Here is an 18,801-nt window from a genome sequence, read left to right on the forward strand (position 1 = left end):
ACCAGGATATGCTAATTATGAAGTACCATTCAGACCATTTCTATTGTTTCAGTATCAGAGCACTTAGAATAGAGTGGGCCGAAACAGCCCAAGTGTTGATCTTGGATACTGGGGCATAAGAAGAGATCCTATTAGGTAATATGTGTGTGTCTGTATCTCTCAGGCCTCCCTACGAGGTGTGTAGTTCCCTGTGAATCCCATTGGCAGAAAGAAGGCAGTTTGCAAACGTGGGGCATGCCTGAGGGTGGAAGTTAGAACGCAGCATTTATCCATTGTTCTGTGCTGATGTTAAGCATTAAAAGTGTCCAAAACCTAACACTCCATTTCTTTCTGCATTTCCAGTGTTTCCTCCTGACTCCCCCCCCACACACACCTTTGTGATCCATCTGTTTCCATGGTCATGTTGTTACTCTGATAGGCAAGTCCCTTCAAGTCAATAATGACATCTGTTTTAGTTTCATTCTGTTGCTGTGATAAAACACTGAGAAAAAAAAAAACTGATGGGAGACAAGGTTTTGTGTCATCTTATGCTTCCAGGTCATAGCATCCCCGAGGGAAGTCAGGGCACTAACTCAAAACAGGATCTCAGGAACAAGTTATGCTATTTCCTGGCTTGCTCTCAGGCTAATAGTTGCTACTGTTCTCACACACAGCAGAACCATTTGTCTAGGATTGTACCACCTATCATGGGCTGGACCTTCCTTTATCAATTAATAATCAGGACAACCCCTCACGGAGATGCCCACAAGCCCGTCTGCTGTAGGCACTTCCTCTCAGATGACTCTGGACTCTGTCAAGTTGACAGTCCAGGCTAACCAGGACACCCATGCTTCTAATTTCATCCTAACAGGACATAGAGGAATAGAATAAAGAGAAAGACAGCTCTGCGTGCACTGCCCTTCTGTAGAAGAGGTGCCAATACACAGCTCCATTCTACATACTACCTTTCTATCTCAAACAAGTCCTGCCTCAGGAACTTAGGAAACAGAAGCACATTTGATGAGACTCATTGTCGACCCACAACACAATAGGTTTTCTCCAGGGAATTTATGAATGTGCAGAGGACACGGTACCTCTTCCTTAACAGCACGGCATCACATAAAGTACCTACAAAGAATTCAAGTCCTCTTTCATTCTCTTCCCTCTTTCGGCCCACTCCCTCATTCTAAGTTCCTGAAGAATTCCACCACTCTCTCTCTCCTTTCTGCTGTCACCTTATGATCCCCATATGAGATAAGAAACTTTTATGTGGATATATTCATGACAAAACAAGAGACAGCCAGACACTCAGTGAGAGAAAAGGCCAGTGTGAAGCGAGGTTTAAGAAGCACGGAGAATGTCTATAGATGGTGCACAGCCAGCGCCTGCCTCATCCTGTCTCTGACTGGCACTTTAGATTTTACAGCTATCTCACTGTACCAAGTTGGGTATTTAATTTTTAGGGCAGTTGTCTGTTTTGTTGAGAAATAAACAATAAATAAATAAGATCTTGAGTTGCATTTTGGTATTAAATCGGATTCTGTAAAGTCACAGAACTTGAGACTAGTGGCGTCGTATTCTGTGCTGTAAGCAGTCAGCTCATGTGACCTTTCAGTCCACAATTTGGTGATGAGTTGCAGATCTTTTTACCAGGATGATGAAGCCAAAATTCTGTCTTAGAGACATGAGACCCCTTCTTTGTGTCACCAGGACAGAAAAACACAACCCCCAGTACCAAGTACCACAAGGTAGATGAAGATAACAACACAGGTACTTTGGGTTGTATTTTTCTGCTCTATATTTTTATTTCTGTTAATTTTGTCTTGAGATCATCAAAGGGCTTGAGACATCTCTAAAAGTGCATTAACTTATTGCTCCTTTTTTTTTTTTTTTTTTTTTTTGACAGATTTGTGTGTTTGCTCAGGCTTTTCCCAAAACAGCAGAAACTTGCTTGGTGATAAGGGCTATATCTGGACGTTATTTCCTGAAACAAAATTATGAACAAAATTCAGATTTTCACCTTTTAAAAGTCCCTTTAACCTGACATAAATTACAAATTAGCTTCAGTTTACATGGTTTTGTTGTTGTTGTTGTTTTGTAGGTAATAACCTTTTCTCTGGGTGTTTTGATTTATTTTCTTTATTTCTACATCTCTGAGCTTCATTCTCCTCTCATTCTTGGGGTGGCCTGGGATGACTAATCCAGGTGCGTGTCTTCCTGTGGGAGGTTGATAATCCTGTCTGCCTTACTCTGCACAGTATTTCTAAAACCCGTTTATCGATAGCATTAATCTATAATTAATGGTGCCCTCAATTGCAAGTATTGAAGTGCTAAGAAATGTGGGAATTGTGGCTGAGTGTTTAGCTCTAAGCATGGCTCAGTCATTGGGAAATAAAATGTTACCACTGATTTTACTGTAAGAACGAATGCTGGTCTGCCACAAACCTGGCATGGCTCTATTGAGGAGAAGGCAAATAGCCTTTCCTTTTGAAGTCTACAGTCTCAGGGAAAGGACCCAACAGTATAGACTCTAGTCAACCCCAGCTTAGTACCGGGTGTGAGATGTCAATGTCATTTATGAGCAATATCTGTATTAATTATCACAGTCAGGCACCTGGAGGGAGGAAGCGAATGCAGTGGGGCTTAAAGCACACGGTACCTCAAGGACCTGTAAAAGTCCTTCATGTATTCCGGGCAATAGACTTGGTGTTTTATATACCACCTGTGGTATAGTCTGTGTATTTTCTATGTATCTTTATAGTGCTTATTTGACCAAGAGGTTGGTAAAGTAAAGGAGCTTAATGATTTTCTTTTAAAAAATAAAAATGTAAAATGACACCCGGTTCGCATTCATTTCCCTATCCAATACTGTTTACTTGTGAGCAGTGTAGCTACTCTGACATGATTGCCTTCTTACGTTCTCTATCGTTTCTTACAGTTATTGCCAGTTTTCGAGGCACCGTCCCATATGGCCTGTCACTGGAAATCGGAGATACGGTTCAGATCCTGGAGAAGTGTGACGGTCAGTGACCTCCCAGTTATGGCATGAAGTCGTAGGAAGAGATTTGTATTCCGTGGATTCTCCACAACCCTTCAAAATCCTGTTTGTGCATGTCAGAAACTTCACACCTTCACAGCAAACTATTTTTGACAGAGCTTATTCCTTACATATTTGATATGTGGTTATGAGAAAACTAGTGTTATGTTTAAGTTGATTATATTTTGTTCCTAATTTCTCATCTTCCAGTCCTTACATGGAGATGCAGAAAGCACTGTTGGTAGGAGATCATGATGAACTCCAGCTTTGAAAGTTTTCCTGAAACACTTGAGTGCAAGCTCACAACTGGTGTGCCTCAGGTAGAAGCTCACAAGATGGTGCGCCTGATGGTGAGCAGTAAGGAACCGAGGTGTCCAGCTCCGCTCGAGCATCGCTGTATTTTATGTTCTCCAAAGTTAGAATAAAATTTATCCAATGAATTTGAAACGTTAGCAGACTTTATTTTACGATCCTTTGTGATTATTATTAATTTATGTAACAAGTAAGTCATTAAAAGTATCTATTCTTAGATGCTTCCATTCTTGTTCTAAGATCTACCTTGAAATTTCAGTGCTCGAAAGGATCCCAGATGAATTGTCTACATTTCTTCTTAACAAAATGACTAGAATGTCATGAGTATGTTTTTTAAAAAATCCTTTTAGAAGGCTTCCTTACTCTAGGGATTTATTATATGATAATGTCCTATCTTTTCTTTTTCCTGCAATCTTTAGTTTATTGTTTCTTCCCCTAGTGCTAACCATTAAACATCAATTATTTTATTAATACACTTTAACTGTGATTCAATAAAAGTAAGAAAAAGAGAAGAAGAGATGCTTAAAATCTCATTCCCAGTACAGTGGGTGAGCAGACAACACAGCCACACCAGCCATGAGTCTAGAGAAGCTTCCTTTCTTTATTTTTTTCCAGGGGTTTTGAAAATCTTTTATATCTTTACTCTTTGACAATTCATGCATGTCTAATAAGTACTTAATCATTTCCACACCAGTATTGACATTTCTTATCCCATTGTTTCTGCTGAACTCTTCATACCTACAATTCCCTTTCATATTTTTGTTTTTCCCAAACAAAGATTTTTTTTTTATTTTTAGCTTGCAATGTTTCATCGGGCATTAAATTGTGTTTGAACAAATGAAACCATGACATTTGGCTGGAATCTGGCTTTAAATGCTGATGATATGCGGATATTCCTTCTGTTACCTGTAATTGAAAAATCCCAAAATATAATTCGGATTTTTGTGTCATTACTGAAAGCAATCAGTCTGTTTCTCCTTGGTATATAAATATATAATTGTCCTTAAATTGGTGCATAGAAACAGGTTATGTATTTAATGGAATATAGTAATCTAAGCTTTCTTCTGCATAATATAATTATACAGAGATCTGTCTGGCATTTCTGAAATTATCAGGACATTTTCCATTCTATTAGAATAATCATTACAAAGCAATATATGTCTTAGATCTATTTTTAAGAAAAGCTAAAAAAACAAACAAAAAAATAAAACAAAACAAAGTAAAAAACCTCTGAAATACAGAGATTCTCACTTTCAGCCCAGTCTTCATTACTGGAGCCACTGGTTTGATGATTAGATGTGAAAACACACACACACACACACACACACACACACATATATAAATAAAAACATTGTGAACAACCAAAACAAATGTAATATACAACTCAAACATTTGCTTTCAAAAATTCAATTAGTCAAAAAATAATTAAATTAGATAGAATATTTCTACACACCAAAATAATTTCCCATCAATAAGAGAAATTGCTTTCTGCACTGACAAGAAAGTATACTTATATTTGTTTAAATTGGCTAAAAAGAGAAGTCTTCTTCTATCGTGATACTAGATACATCTGGGCCATGCTGAGTTTAAGCATTGTAGACACTGACACCTGTGTTGATCAAGTAGTCTAGTGATGAAGAATATACAAGCCGTTTGGGTCTTAGCTCTGAGGACATGAGGCTGATCTAGTGGCAGGTGGTGGGCTTATATATACAGGCATCTGCTACATCACTGCTGGACAGGCATCTTTATGGGTTGTAAGCTTGTTTATACACACATCTGCTCCATCAGTGCTGGCCAGGCACTGTTGCTTGGCAATCATGAGGCAGGATTTGGAGTGGCATTAAATCTGCATAGACTTCCTAAAGACTTAGTGTGTCCTTTAATAAAATGGGGAGAAGTGGAACTCAGGGAGGTAAAGTAGTGTCCCCAGATTAAAGAATAAGCTGGGCTTGGTGGTACGTAACAAATTTCAGCATTTGGGAGGCCAAGGAAGGAAGATTGTGAGTTCAAGGCCATCTTAGACTACACAGATCGTATTGTAAAATAATAAATTTCAGTTTTTTTTTTTTAATTTAAGCCCAATGCTTTTTATTCAAGTCCTTATTTTCACTTGTACAAACTTCTGGCTCAATTTTAATGAAACAGAATATAAATAAAATGCTTAAATGGGGTGAATTGACCTGTTACCTAGCCTAATCCTAGAATCACTGCATTTATGTATAGAATAGTCACGTGAAAACTAAAATTTCAATATCAAAGGACATACCATTTGTTATTATTTGTTATCCTTAAATATCACCATGCTTTATGTCTTGAAATGTAATCTTGATTATTTCTCCACAGGCTGGTACAGAGGATTTGCCTTAAAAAACCCTAATATCAAGGTAAAGACTGCTATTTCTAACTGTAATTAGAGGATTCTTTTTAAGAAATTTGCTGTACGATTGAAATTATAGTTGATCTCTTAATTAGGCTCCAAAGATGATAATACATATTTTCACAATTTGGGGAATCCTTTGAACTAAGATTAAAGTTAAGGTAAGATACTGAAATCAGAATTCTTTATAGCCCCTGAAAATTATACTGGGACGTCTTTAAGCTTATTAGATATAAACAAAATCTTTTTGAAGTTTCCCAGAGAGGTAAATTAAAATTCAGGCAGGAGAAATATATTACAAAAGAAGTATGGAATAATGATTTAATCTTTCAATTTCCTGTGGTATTGTTTATAAGATACTGGTGTGGAGGAACAGGCTTGTTTTAGTGTCATGTGAAGGGTTCCTAGGGTGGTGGGAGCTGAGCCAGGAGCATGGTACTTGTAAGCTTTCTTATTTCTTGCCATTCTAGGAAGGTCCTAAGAGTCATTACTAAGAGAATGACTTAGGAAGCAGTGGGAACCTCATCCCATCTTCATCCCATCAAAGTCTGGATATTGCATGTCTTTGTATTTCAATCTTTACTATATACTTTATTCTAATCATCTGTAGCTTTTGAATCTGTTTCCATATTCTACTGTGTTGTTCCATCTTTAAAATTTTATTGGGGTGCATGTGTGTGTGTGTGTGTGTGTGTGTGTGTGTGTGTGTGTGTGTGTGTGCCCATGTGAGAAACAGACTCTTATCTATGGTACATAGGTGGTTCTCTGTCTAGCATGCTTTTCCCAAGGATCAAACTCAGGTTCCTGGGCTTGATGACAAATGCCCATCTTGTGGACTCCATTGACAATCCTAGTATGTCATTTTTTTTTAATCTCTCATTTTTAAAATACAGCCTCAATTTCTTTGGTTGTCTCTTTACTTAAATATAACTTGTGCTAGAATATCCAACTGTGTTTAATTATTTCATTTGATTATTTTACATCAGTCTCAAGAAAACCCTAAGGGACAGATGAGCATATAAATTTAATTTTTTGATACTTTGGTCTTAATTTAGTTTTTTTTCTTATTTTTAGACATCTGCAGGGCACATGCAAATATAGCTTTGATATTTAATTATTCATCAAGCACACATTTCTGCAAAATGTATTATGATTTCTCTTTAAATTCCATCTCATCTCATAAATTTTGATTTTAACTTTTCTCTAATGTTGCCTTATTTGTTAACTCTGTTATGTTGAAATAAACATAAATTTTATGAAAAAAGTTATAAAACATTCTCTTCCTATTTGTTATTGTAGAATATATAGATTTGAGTTAGGTCTTGACTTTAAACAAAGAGGCATCATTCCAGCCCCAATTTTTTTTTCTCTTTAAATACCAGGAATTGAACTCATGACACAAATGTTTTCTCACAGAGCTTGATTGTAAGCTAAAATTATTCATTGTAACATAACGTTCAGTTGGGTCTTATGTTACATGTTTGTAATCCTTGCACTTGGAGGCTGAGGGAAAAGGATTGCAGAGTTCAAAGACAACCGGCTCATCATGGTAGGTTTCTTGCTGGTTGACCTCTAGTGTGAGACCATATCTCAAAACTAATAACCAGATAACAACAACATCATAGATGCTGTTTTACCCTCTTTTATAAGCCACGGTTTTTATGTAGAGTTATTGAACCTTTTGGTTTATGGTTTATAAAAAAAATACAAATTTAGATGACCAAAGTGTGGCACATAGCCATAAGTCAGCTTTCAGAAAGCCTAGCTGTTAGACAGCCACAAGCTTAAAGTCAGCCTGGTCTAGAAAATAAATTTCAGGTTAGAGAAGTTTACACTATAAGACTCTTGCAAAGATAAACAAATAGAATGTATTTACTGAGTGAGACTTTTTTCAATTATATTCAGAAAAATCTCTGTAACAGGTGTAACTAGTATTATAAAATAATGATTTGTGCCACATTTTATTTATTTGCATTTTATTTAGCCCATAGAGTGAGCTGGTGGTTTGCTATTCCTGGTACTGTCATGGTTGTAACTGTTTGATGCATCCTGCTTACGAAAACTGGACTCAAGAGATAGCTAGACCATAACCTTCATGTTTTCTCTTCCAGGGTATATTTCCTTCCAGCTATGTTCACTTGAAAAATGCCTGTGTAAAGAACAAAGGGTAAGAATGAATTGCAGTCATAGTTGGGAGATTTTGCTACCGCTGTTCTCTTGGAATTGAAAGACTTAGTAATTGTATTACAAAATCAACTACAGAAGAGCAAACCATGGACCTTGCTGTTTGATAAGGAGATGCTAAGGCAGTAAATAGAATCCATTAAGGAACTCATTTCTGAGTACTGAGCCACAGGAGCATGCTGGTGTACTACGGTTTCTCATTGTCCATCGACTATGAAACTTGTTTAATCTTAAGCAGAGAAATTGTTTCTTCTTTGTTTCCTGCTGTTTATAGAATCATGCCTAGCAGAGCCCCTAACATGCTGAGTCATGTAGCCTCAATGCCCAAGAGATTCCTTAATTTACCACTGGTTGTAGGGAAGGGAAGCCTGTGGCCAGCAGGGTATTGGGTAGGTAGAGTGCTTCCCGGGCAAACTCAGCATCCTCAGCTTCATCTTGGGAAGCCACACAATGTTAGAAGGCAAGTGACTGCACAAAGCTGTCCCCTTGTCCCTGTATGTGTGCCACAGCACATGTATTACTTACATACATCATGCACACACAGTATTAATAAATACAAAGAAAACTGGGTAGTTGGCAGAGTCAGGCACATCTCTGTGAGTCCAAGGCTCAGAAGGTCTACACAGTGAGTTCCAGTCCAGCCAGGGCCATGGGACTCTGTCTGAAAAGCATAAAAACAGGAAAAGCCCATCTATTCTCTGAAGTTCGTATAACACTATGTCCTTGTGTAACTTCATACATTATTATTCTATTTGACGTATGGATCATATGTCATATCTGGTCACAGGTTGCCACAAAGTTGGTCTAACACAAAAGTCATAAACTCAATTAAAATTTACTCATTCAAAACCTCGTTGTATGCTTCTTCAACATGATATTTAAGTAACTAGTTTCACAAAACATCTGATATTCCTGACATGTTTTAGTGGATGGATCTCATTGATCGCCGAGGACTTCTTAAGTATTTCAAAATATGTTACAGTTTGCTTCTAAACTGACTGGAAACAGCTGTAAGGGTAATGTCAATCTAAAGAGGTCCTACAAAATATCACAATAGAGCTTGCCTGATGCTGTGTACTAAGTATTAGAAAATAATTTGTCGTGTACTAGATTTTGACACATATATCTGGTGCCAACATCACAAGGAGTCATCCATGAATTATAGTGTAATTTTCACTTTATGGCCAAAATATACAGGCTCTGTGCTAGAAATGACATGTTTATGCAAATAGCAATAAATAGCAAGTTTTTATTTGAACTTCAAAAACACAGTAAGTAATATATTTAAATTTTAATTTCACTGGAAGGTTTGCAGAGATCTAAGTCAAATGGATGCTTTTACTCTCATCTTCTGTAAAGCATTCAGTGAACAAGCATCAAGGCATTGAGAATCTGTGGTACAAATACCTTGCTTTTCCCTGTCTGGATAGTCGACTATAACAGTGTGCTGTAGGTCACGTATTTCAAACTTTGAAAAACTTCACTAGTCTTGCAAGGTAGAAGATTTATGGTGCAGCTTTCATGTGCTGGGGAGACTTTTCTTTGAGGGTTGTGCTTCGTATCCTGAGTTGTTCATTCCCAGTTTTATTTCAATTTTGGCTATCTTTAATGATATTTCTTTAAGTTCTACTTTCATTTCTTGACTTGTTTTCTTTCAATGGTTTCTGTCTTCACAGTCTTCATTTAGGTAAATTGATTCATATTCTGATTAAGGTCTTTGAACACATTCATGGTGGTTATTTTGCAGTCCTTGCCTTCTGCTTTGGCTATTCTGCTTTCCTCGGGACCTGTTACAGTAGGCTACTATCCTCTGGAGGAGGCAGGAGGAGGCACTTTGTCTTGGACTAAGCCACCCTTTAAGGTGTCATTTGAACAAGTGCCTGTTGCCTTTACCTGAAACCAGTCTGGCTCCCCTGTTTCTTTTGCAATGGCTACCCATCCTCCAGCCTGCCTTGTGATCAAGGACAAAAGAGCTCAAAGGTTCTAGTACTTTCTTAGTTTTGTTTCTTTTGCTGTGATACAATCCCTTGACAAAGCAGTTTAAGGGGAAAGAGTTTCTTGTAGTTCAGAATTCCAAGTGAATTTCATCCACATGGATAAGTTGGATTCTTGTATCAGTAACTTTGGGCAGCTAGTCACATAGCCAAAAGCAGGGAACATCTTTGTAAAACATGCCTTATGCTTAGCTTTCTCATTGTTTAATACTGACTAGAACCCAAACTGAGGGAATGGTGCTGTCCACTCTTAAATTAGATTTTCCCTCATCAATTAATGTATTAATGACAATGGCTCCCCAGCCCCAATGCCCAGGCATATTTATAGACTGACCCCACCTTGACAGTCCCTCCTTGAGAGGCTTTTACTGGTGTACTGGTTTATATCTGCCCCAGTTTATAAGCCCCAAGAAGCTGTAAATGTGGGTAAATATATCCCAGAGTTTGACTTAAGTAGACTCACAGGTACTACGGAGTCACCTTGCATCATGGGGATTATGCAGTGGTGCAACTTCAGGGTGGATGGATTCTCTTCTAAAAAGGGATTTCTCAGTTGTCTGTGAACTGTGCAGTAGGTCCACAGTGCCAGGACTATAGGATAAAAACGTTGTCCTGAATATGTTTAAGGACACAGAATGTCAGCTGACAGTTCTCCCTGAGAGAAAGTTCTTCGATAGGTTAATAGCACCTACCGTATTTTACCGTGATGGGTTGGCTGCTAGGATGAACCTGGTGCAGTTTATCCTAGAATAACTGAACAAAATATAATTTCAGGCTACTTACCTAAGACAGTTTATTTCTACATTAATTTAGGTGTTTATGTAATTAATACAAAAGAGCTGCCCTGCCTAAACGGTGTTTTGTGTTTAAGATTTTACATTTTGTTTGGACAAGTGAACTTTTCACATAGTGGATTGTCTGTGTTTCTTTCCTGGGTCTTCAGAGCACAGTTAAAGTCTGTGGCGAGGGTCTTTAAATTAAATGGTAGATCATGAATCAGGGAAGTCACTTCTATATTAAGTCTTGCTGCTACCACACTTTATTTTCCTTTCTTTCTTTCTTTCTCTCTCTCTCTCTCTCTCTCTCTCTCTCTCTCTCTCTCTCTCTCTCTCTCTCTCTCTCTCTCTCTCTCTCTCTCTTTCTTTCTTTCTTACCTTTTGGTTTTTTGAGACAGGGTTCCTCTGTGTAACTCTGGCTGTGCTGGAACTTGCTCTGTAGATCAGGCTGGCCTCGAACTCAGAGATTCCCTCTGCCTCTACCCTCTTAGTGCTGTGATTAAAGGTGTGTGCCACCACTGCCCAACTGAGTCATCACTTCTGAAATGTTGAGAGCCATAGCTAGAATTTCTTTTTCCCTCTTTGGCCCTCTTCGTATAATATTAGTTTATAATCTCCAAATCCAAGTATTCATCATTTAAATTGCAACAGCTGCTTCAAACGTGGTGTAAATACTCTGCCTTTGGGAAGTGTCATGTGCAGGCTCTTTGAACAATACTGTATCCTCTACAGGGCTTATAGTACTGTTTATTTTCTTCCTACTTTTAAATCCCAGTTTTACAGTTCCAGCATCACTGTGCCTTAGAAGGAAGGGAAATAGTCACAGGGCAGGTTTTTAGCAAACCTTAAAATCAGGAGATGGAGCTCAATTAGGGGTAGAATCAAGGCAAGGTTTTAATATCTGTATTTATATTATGAGGATTTTTCTGGAAACAGCGGTACATACTTGGGCATGGCATCCTAAAGGAACCGCAGAGCAGTTAGCCGCATGCTAAGAAGAAATCTCCCTTAGAGTTTAATAAACCGTTTCCTTTTACATATGAGATGCTGGCCTTCGGAACATTAACTTGAAATGAAGGAAGCTGTCTCCTTTAGATATTGCAGATTGCTGATCTGGTTCTTTTGAGAGGCAGAATGATAATGGCCATGTAACGTCTTGAACCTACACAATTCCAGAAAGGACCTGAGAAAACAAACTAGAGATGAAAAAAGGAGATGCTTCTAGGCTAACAGCATGACCAGAGGGCAAACTCAGGCCCCTCCATTTACCTTCTGATGGTGCCTCTCTTCAGGACAGCCATATATATCTGACTGATAATCCTTGTTTATGACCTAATAGGAGAAGTGAGGAGATTCTATTAGCTTAGGCACAGACAGAAATATTCTGCACTGTGTATCCTAATATCTCTGACATCTTAACCCTTGGCTGTGCTACATGGTAACTGTATTTAAAATGTACATTATTAATTGGCCTGTTCTAAATAATATAATTGAGGGGTTAGTTAGCTCACATGGATGGTTTGTTACCAATTCACATTCCCTGCATCCAAATTGTTGCACAGCATCTTTTACTCCTATTGTTCTGGTCATAGCACTCAGATGGCAAAAGCCATCTCTCATACTTGATGTGGTCCAGTGATTTTATATGACAGATAAAAGTTTTTGATTTTGGAGAGATTAAAAGAAATCTCACTGGCCAAGCTGTCACAGGAGTAGAATGTTGAGGCTCTTTGTTCAGTCTTGACCTAGATGAAGTGACTGGTCCCTTGGGCATTGCACCCCCTTTACCTATAGCATTCTGCACACAATCTTCTTACCCCAGTATGGCAGACTGACTCATGTACTGCAAGTTCCTAGTTTATCTTCTTGAGTATGTAAAAGGAAGTGTTGTCTCTGATATTTACATGTATGTGTTTGTCTTCTTAAATTTCACAGACAATTTGAAATGGTTATTCCCACGGAAGATTCTGTTATCACCGAGATGACATCAACATTAAGAGACTGGGGAACCATGTGGAAACAGCTCTATGTGGTACGTAAATTTTAAAGAACATGATTTTTATTTATATAATTACCTTAAAAAATATGTGACCATGAGTAACTGTCAACTCATGTATATGCTATAATTCACTGGACATTCTTGGGAAGTCAGGGATATAGATCTTAAGTAGTCATGACTGTTTTATATTATAATTTCCTTGTTCCCACAGAGAATGGGTTATATGCATTGCATTTCAATACCACAAGCCTATAAAAGATACGTTTTCTGACATATAACAAAATATGACTGTTTATGAGGAGCTAGTTTTAGATTTCAATTTTAGTTCTATAAGTAAATGAATAGCTAGTATCAGACAGCATTCTAAATATACTAAGGAAAAAAGGCAATTTTTGTGAAAAAAATAATGGGTAAGAGATATGTGTGTATTAATTTACTCATTATACTTAATGGCACTGTTAGGTCTGGAGTTGTCTGGCCCAATCCTTTTGGAGCTGACTGGTCTCAGCTTGCTGGGAAAATCCATAGGATACACTTAGATCTTAGATGTGGGGCTGAGGTGTGGTCTTGGGAAACAGATTGTGTACTTCCAAAGGTCTGTGCTGAGACAGATATTATAATGCACATGTAGCTGTTGGGTTTGTGTGGGGGTGTTTGTCTTGCTGTTTTAATTAGAAAGATCATAGAATCCAAGTATTATTGCATTAAATGTCATATTGTAAGGTATTTGAACTAGTGCATCTTTAAAATACTTATCAAGATAGTGCTATTTTCTCTCTCTCTCTCTCTCTCTCTCTCTCTCTCTCTCTCTGTGTGTGTGTGTGTGTGTGTGTGTATGGTGGGACACACATCCATATCCTGTTGTATTGAGGATATTCACATTTTTTTTTCTTTGATAGGACAGCCAGCATGCTCAAAGTTGATTTTGTCTTGTTCAGTTATTTCTACTTGCTATTGAGGTTATGATTATACACGCTGGGAACATCCTTGGTTGGTTTGAAGATGTGTGCATAGCGAAATCTACAAATATCTTCCACTACTGTTCTGAATAATGGGAAAGGTATTGATTAGCTAACATTGTCTTTGATACTGGAATAATAGTCAGTTATTAGAGGAACAAATATGAAATTCAGGCCAGAGATAGATTGACTTTTGGCACAAGGGTGATGTGATCACGTTGGGCTTTCTGGTTTCTCTTTTCCTGGTTTCAAATTGCTTTGCTTCAGCATACATTTGTGTACCTGAAGCATTATCCAGATTCTAAGAGTTTTAAAGCAAAGCACTAACCTTTTCCCTGAAAGGTGTTTGGTGAGAGCAGTAAGCCCTGTAGATTGCAAATAGTATATGAGGTAATGTATGAAGGTATTTATCATATAAAAGGATTGAAATACTGCTTGAGAGATGCTAGTTTGCTCTTTTTAATAGTGTTGGTAAGGGTTTAAATATCAACCTTTAATATATGTCTTAATAACATTCAGCAATGTAAGCAGGAAAGAAGTTGAGGAAACATGCAAGAGTCTTGATGTAGACTATGAGCTGTGATCTACATCTCTTCCCTGAGGCTGTCTCGGGTACCTTTATTCTTGAATCTTACCAAAGATGACTTACCCCACATGCCACATGAAGTAGTAAAGCTAGACTCCAAATCTCGGTCTGTTGCCCCCCAAATCTGTTTGTTCTGTTTTGATTTTACACCAAATCAAACAAACCTCTGCCATGTTCACTTTTGGCCGCATGTACAATGAACTGTGGGAATTTCTGGGTAGTGTTTTAATCCAGTTGTTTAGTATTGTTTCATTTAATACTAAACGGAATACATCTTTTACGTGTCTTTAGTATGCTTTATAGCTATCCCTTTTTCCAAATTTAGCTTTTTATATGATCAGGTCATACATTTGTGTTTTTCATCGTCTTTGTTTGCCTCCCTTGTGTTTGGTAAGTGTTCACTGTGAAGCCCAGGCTGGCATGGCCTCATGGCATTCCTCCTACTTCGCCTTCCTGGGACTCTTATTAAGGGCAAGGGCCATGATGCCCAGATCCTTTTCTTAAAGGAGAAGAGCACACTGGGCCCATTGTGTGCTGAAGTATCCCTTCCATGTTAAGAGTTTCTTCCTTGAGGAGAGCCTAGCTAGCTACTTTTCATTCCTACGAAGGCTTTTGCTTCCTTCTCATATCAGCATGCCCTTGTCAATAGAGGTGACATAAAATCAGGTTCAAACTACTAAACTACATGAGCAAACTCATGCAGGCTTTCACCCCTGTGATGGTGAGGGTGCCTTCTCCTTTTCCGCACGCTACCTGACTTTTTATAACTCTCTTATCGAACTTATTTTTACTCTGTGAAATTTTCTTTCCTACCACAGCCATCCTCAAATGTTTCTTGGTCTTCTGTGTATTCCTTTGTATGACCTAAACAGAACTCGCTTCTGGGAGTGTACAAGAAATAACACCTATAAATCGATGTGTTCATTCTTTTCCACCTTTGGGAGCTCAGGCACAGCTGCCGTGGATGGAAACAGACACTGAGCAGTTAATTACAAGAATATTGTGTTGCAGAGCCCTTGTAATGAATTGTAAGACAGTGTATAACTCGAGAAAAGAGCAGGCAGCAATAGAAGGCAGTAATAGAAAGCAGGCTCAATAGAGTGGGTAAGGAGTTGAGAGAAGAAGGAGATTATTTATGCCTCAGAGGATCCAAAAGTGGCTTCTTGGAAAGAGCTTTCTGAGCTTCTACCATATTCATCAGACCTGTGGAGTACCCAGTGGTCTCTTGAAACATCAAGTATCAACACAGGAGAAAATGCATCACTACATTTTAAATTTTATATATATATATAAAATAAAATGTATGTGTGTATGTATGTGTGTATAAACACATATACATATGTATTTACCTATCACATAGACAGTGATAACTTTTTATATCTTTTATCGCTAGAGAACTTTCGGTGGATAATAATGTCTGTAAATTGACATCTTTATGTAAACCACCATTTCACAACCCGTGGGGCCGCACATCAGATTTTCTAGATATAAGATATTTATATTACGATTCATAACAGTAGCAAAATCACAGTTATGAAATGGCAACAAAATAATTTTATTTAGAGAGGTCACCACAACATAAGGAAAAAAATATATGTATATAAAGTTTTTATCACAAATTTATTCTTTCATATTTAATAACTATTCATAAGTGTAAATGTTATTATTCAAATTATAAGGAAATGTGGTCTAATAATTTTGTGTGTGTAGTCGAGGGCTGTCAGCAGCAAACATCCTGTATACTGAAGTTGTAAATAGATCATCAGCACAACTCGGTGAAGTCGGATCAGCATAAGGAGACTAGAGAGGTACAAGAAACACGTGCTATAGAAATATGTAAGTGGACAAAATAGTTATCTGGGCAACATGTCATTAGGAGTCATTTTTTTATTGGATATCTCTGCATTTACGTTTCAGGTGTATCCCCTTTTCGCCAATCCCCCTCCCCCAGGAATATATATTAAATGGCTACAGCATTTGGAAGTTTCAGAACCACTGATATAGACTATTAATAATTTCTGTAAAAAGTAGAAGTTTTATGGCTAAGAAAGATTAAGGCCAGATAATTACCCTCTATCTCTGTGGTAAGATGTTTATTTTTTCAGTGTTGGTAAGCTTGTTGGCTGTTATTTTTTGAGAACTTATTTTGAGCCGTGATGAACCATTATATTACTAGGAACATGACCACTTTTCTTCACTGTCTGCATACTAATTCCTGCGTCTTCATAGCCACTCTCTGTGGTAGGTACTGTGGTGCTCTTTACAGATGAGAAAACAGAGAAATTAATAGATTTCTAGAGTGTTTTATACCAGAAATGACATAGGTGGAAGTCAGGTGACAATCATCTATGTCGTTTCACATGTGGTCACAACCCCATAAAATAGCTTTGCAGAAAACACTGATGCCCAGTTTCACTGATGACTAAACTCATCATCGGAACCAAGATCTAGAATTGAACCCTGGGCTTTACCCCTCTTCCTTTTCTAAAACCATGGGGATTGATCAATAGCTTTGACAAAAGTATATTGAAGCTGTGTGATCTCTTTGATTAAATTAAAAAGCACCTGGGTTTTTTGTTTGTTTGTTTGTTTGTTTTTGTTTTTGTTTTTTTGTTTTTTGTTTTTGATGAGTCTGAGTACTGAGCAGGTAATTGCAGCAAACAGTGATCAATATTTGAGACTGAAGGTTCCCTTTGTGTTCAAATGGCATTCGTTTTACTTTCATGCCACCTTGGCTTAGACAGAAAGCCTGAGCACTAGTAGTCAGGGAAAACTGCTTGGCCAGGAGGCATCAGGCCACACCTTAAAGTGCAATATTGCTGAAGACGTGGGAGAGGAGCGCCTGCCTGTGCACTACAGCAGAGACTAGGCCAAGCCTAGGTGTAGCACAGTGAGAGGCAAGCATAGCATCTGTCTGTGTTAGGCACCTGAGACATCATTGTTGGCTTGGGTGGGAGAGCAGTGCTGTGGCACTTGGGTGAAAATACATAGAGCCACAAGTCCCTCTAAGGACAAGGAAATGGGGAAAGCGTCATTGGTGGAGAAGTCTACACCATGGCATGCACTTGGTACCCCCTGTCATATTTTGGTACCTTCCATTCAAGCCAGAGGACTGACTGCCAAATCTCTGCGCTCCCATCTTCCTCAGAGAAATGAAGGGGATCTCTTCCATCGCCTGTGGCACATCATGAATGAAATCCTCGATCTGAGGCGGCAGGTGCTAGTCGGCCATCTCACCCATGACAGGATGAAGGACGTGAAGCGCCACATTACTGCCCGACTGGATTGGGGAAATGAGTGAGTACTGACAGTGACAAGGTTCTGGAAGGAGCATGGGCCTGACACCAGTTAAGCCAGAGGTACTGAGCCCACTGGGAGGACCCCATCAAGAATGAAGCCAAAAAGCCACTTCCGCGTGTCTGTTGTGAGCACTGCGGTGTGTTTGGTTCTTTCTAATTCCCTGTAGTATAACAGCATATAGGTAAAACAAGAAATATAATAATCATAGAGATTATTGATTAGATATGTTTTCTGACTAAAATGTTCTTTCTTCTTCTGTAGTCATTAGGTTTGATACATGTAATTGCTTTTATTATACAACTCATCTATACCACAGTGTAACCCGAAGGGAAACACTGATCTTACCAGTCTCTGCTAAATGTCCTAACCCTAACCAATTTGGAAGTAGAGAAGATTACTTCCTCTGAATGTAGAAAGTGGCTTTCTCAGAAGCTGCACTCAGTCTTTGCCAAATATGTTAAGTGATGACATAGACCCACTCCCACTCCCATTAACCCTCCACTCACCCACAGTCCTTGTGATAGATTGAATAAGATGTGCCACTCAGTTTTTTTATAGACAATAAATATTCAACTTTTAAATATGCCTAGAAGAGTCATTCCTGTAAAAAATCAAAGCAAGAAAGCAGGCATGTAATGGCAGGAAGGACATTGAACTAAGGACTCTATAATTTTTTTTCTTTTGTGTGTGTGTGTGTGTGTGTGTGTGTGTGTGTGTGTGTGTGTGTGTGTGTTTGCACATGCTGATTAGAGAACAACCTGCAGGAGTTGGTTCTCTCCTTCCACCATGTAAGTCCTGGAGCTTGAACTCAGGGCTTCAGTCTTGGAGACAAGCACGTTTATTCCCTGGGCTATCACACCCACGCAGATTCTCTCTTATATGACTGAACTGACCTAAAAGCACAGGACCCTTTCAGCTCTGGGAAGGTTTGATGGAGAACACATTGTGCCTCCCGGTGTGTTGGATTTGCAGCATTTGGTTGGGTTTCTCCTTCCTTTACATACGCAGTAGTTTGAGGGGGATAGCCCTTAAGGCTCTCAGCCAGACTTCATGTGCTCCTTCTTTTCTGTGGTTGGTTAGTTTATTTTCTTTCTTTTGTTTTTGTCCCCACCCCCTTGAGAGAGTTTCTCTGTGTAGCCTGGTTTGTCCTGGACACACTCTATAGACCAGGCTGACCTTAAACTCAGAGATCCTCTTGCCTCTGCCTCCCAAATGCTGGGATTAAAAGTATGGGAGACCATGCCTAGATCAGTTGGTCTTTATTCTTATTTTTCAAATCTTTTGACATTTTACCT

At 38.5% G+C, this 18,801-nt stretch overlaps 1 protein-coding gene across 3 annotated transcripts in view; it reads left to right on the forward strand.

The window, feature by feature from the left end:
- Nucleotides 1–18,801, forward strand: part of DOCK4 (dedicator of cytokinesis 4) — a 383,278-nt gene that overhangs the window by 166,642 nt on the left and 197,835 nt on the right. For all 3 annotated transcript variants that reach the window (XM_080927592.1, XM_080927594.1, XM_080927593.1), the window contains exons 2-6: nucleotides 2,918–3,001; nucleotides 5,675–5,715; nucleotides 7,820–7,875; nucleotides 12,598–12,694; nucleotides 17,355–17,503. In XM_080927592.1, the coding sequence (XP_080783718.1) occupies nucleotides 2,918–3,001; nucleotides 5,675–5,715; nucleotides 7,820–7,875; nucleotides 12,598–12,694; nucleotides 17,355–17,503 (427 nt within the window). The remainder of the gene's footprint in view (nucleotides 1–2,917; nucleotides 3,002–5,674; nucleotides 5,716–7,819; nucleotides 7,876–12,597; nucleotides 12,695–17,354; nucleotides 17,504–18,801) is intronic.

Source organism: Micromys minutus, assembly GCF_963924665.1.
Source record: "Micromys minutus genome assembly, chromosome: 1".
Classification (NCBI taxonomy): Eukaryota; Metazoa; Chordata; class Mammalia; order Rodentia; family Muridae; genus Micromys; species Micromys minutus.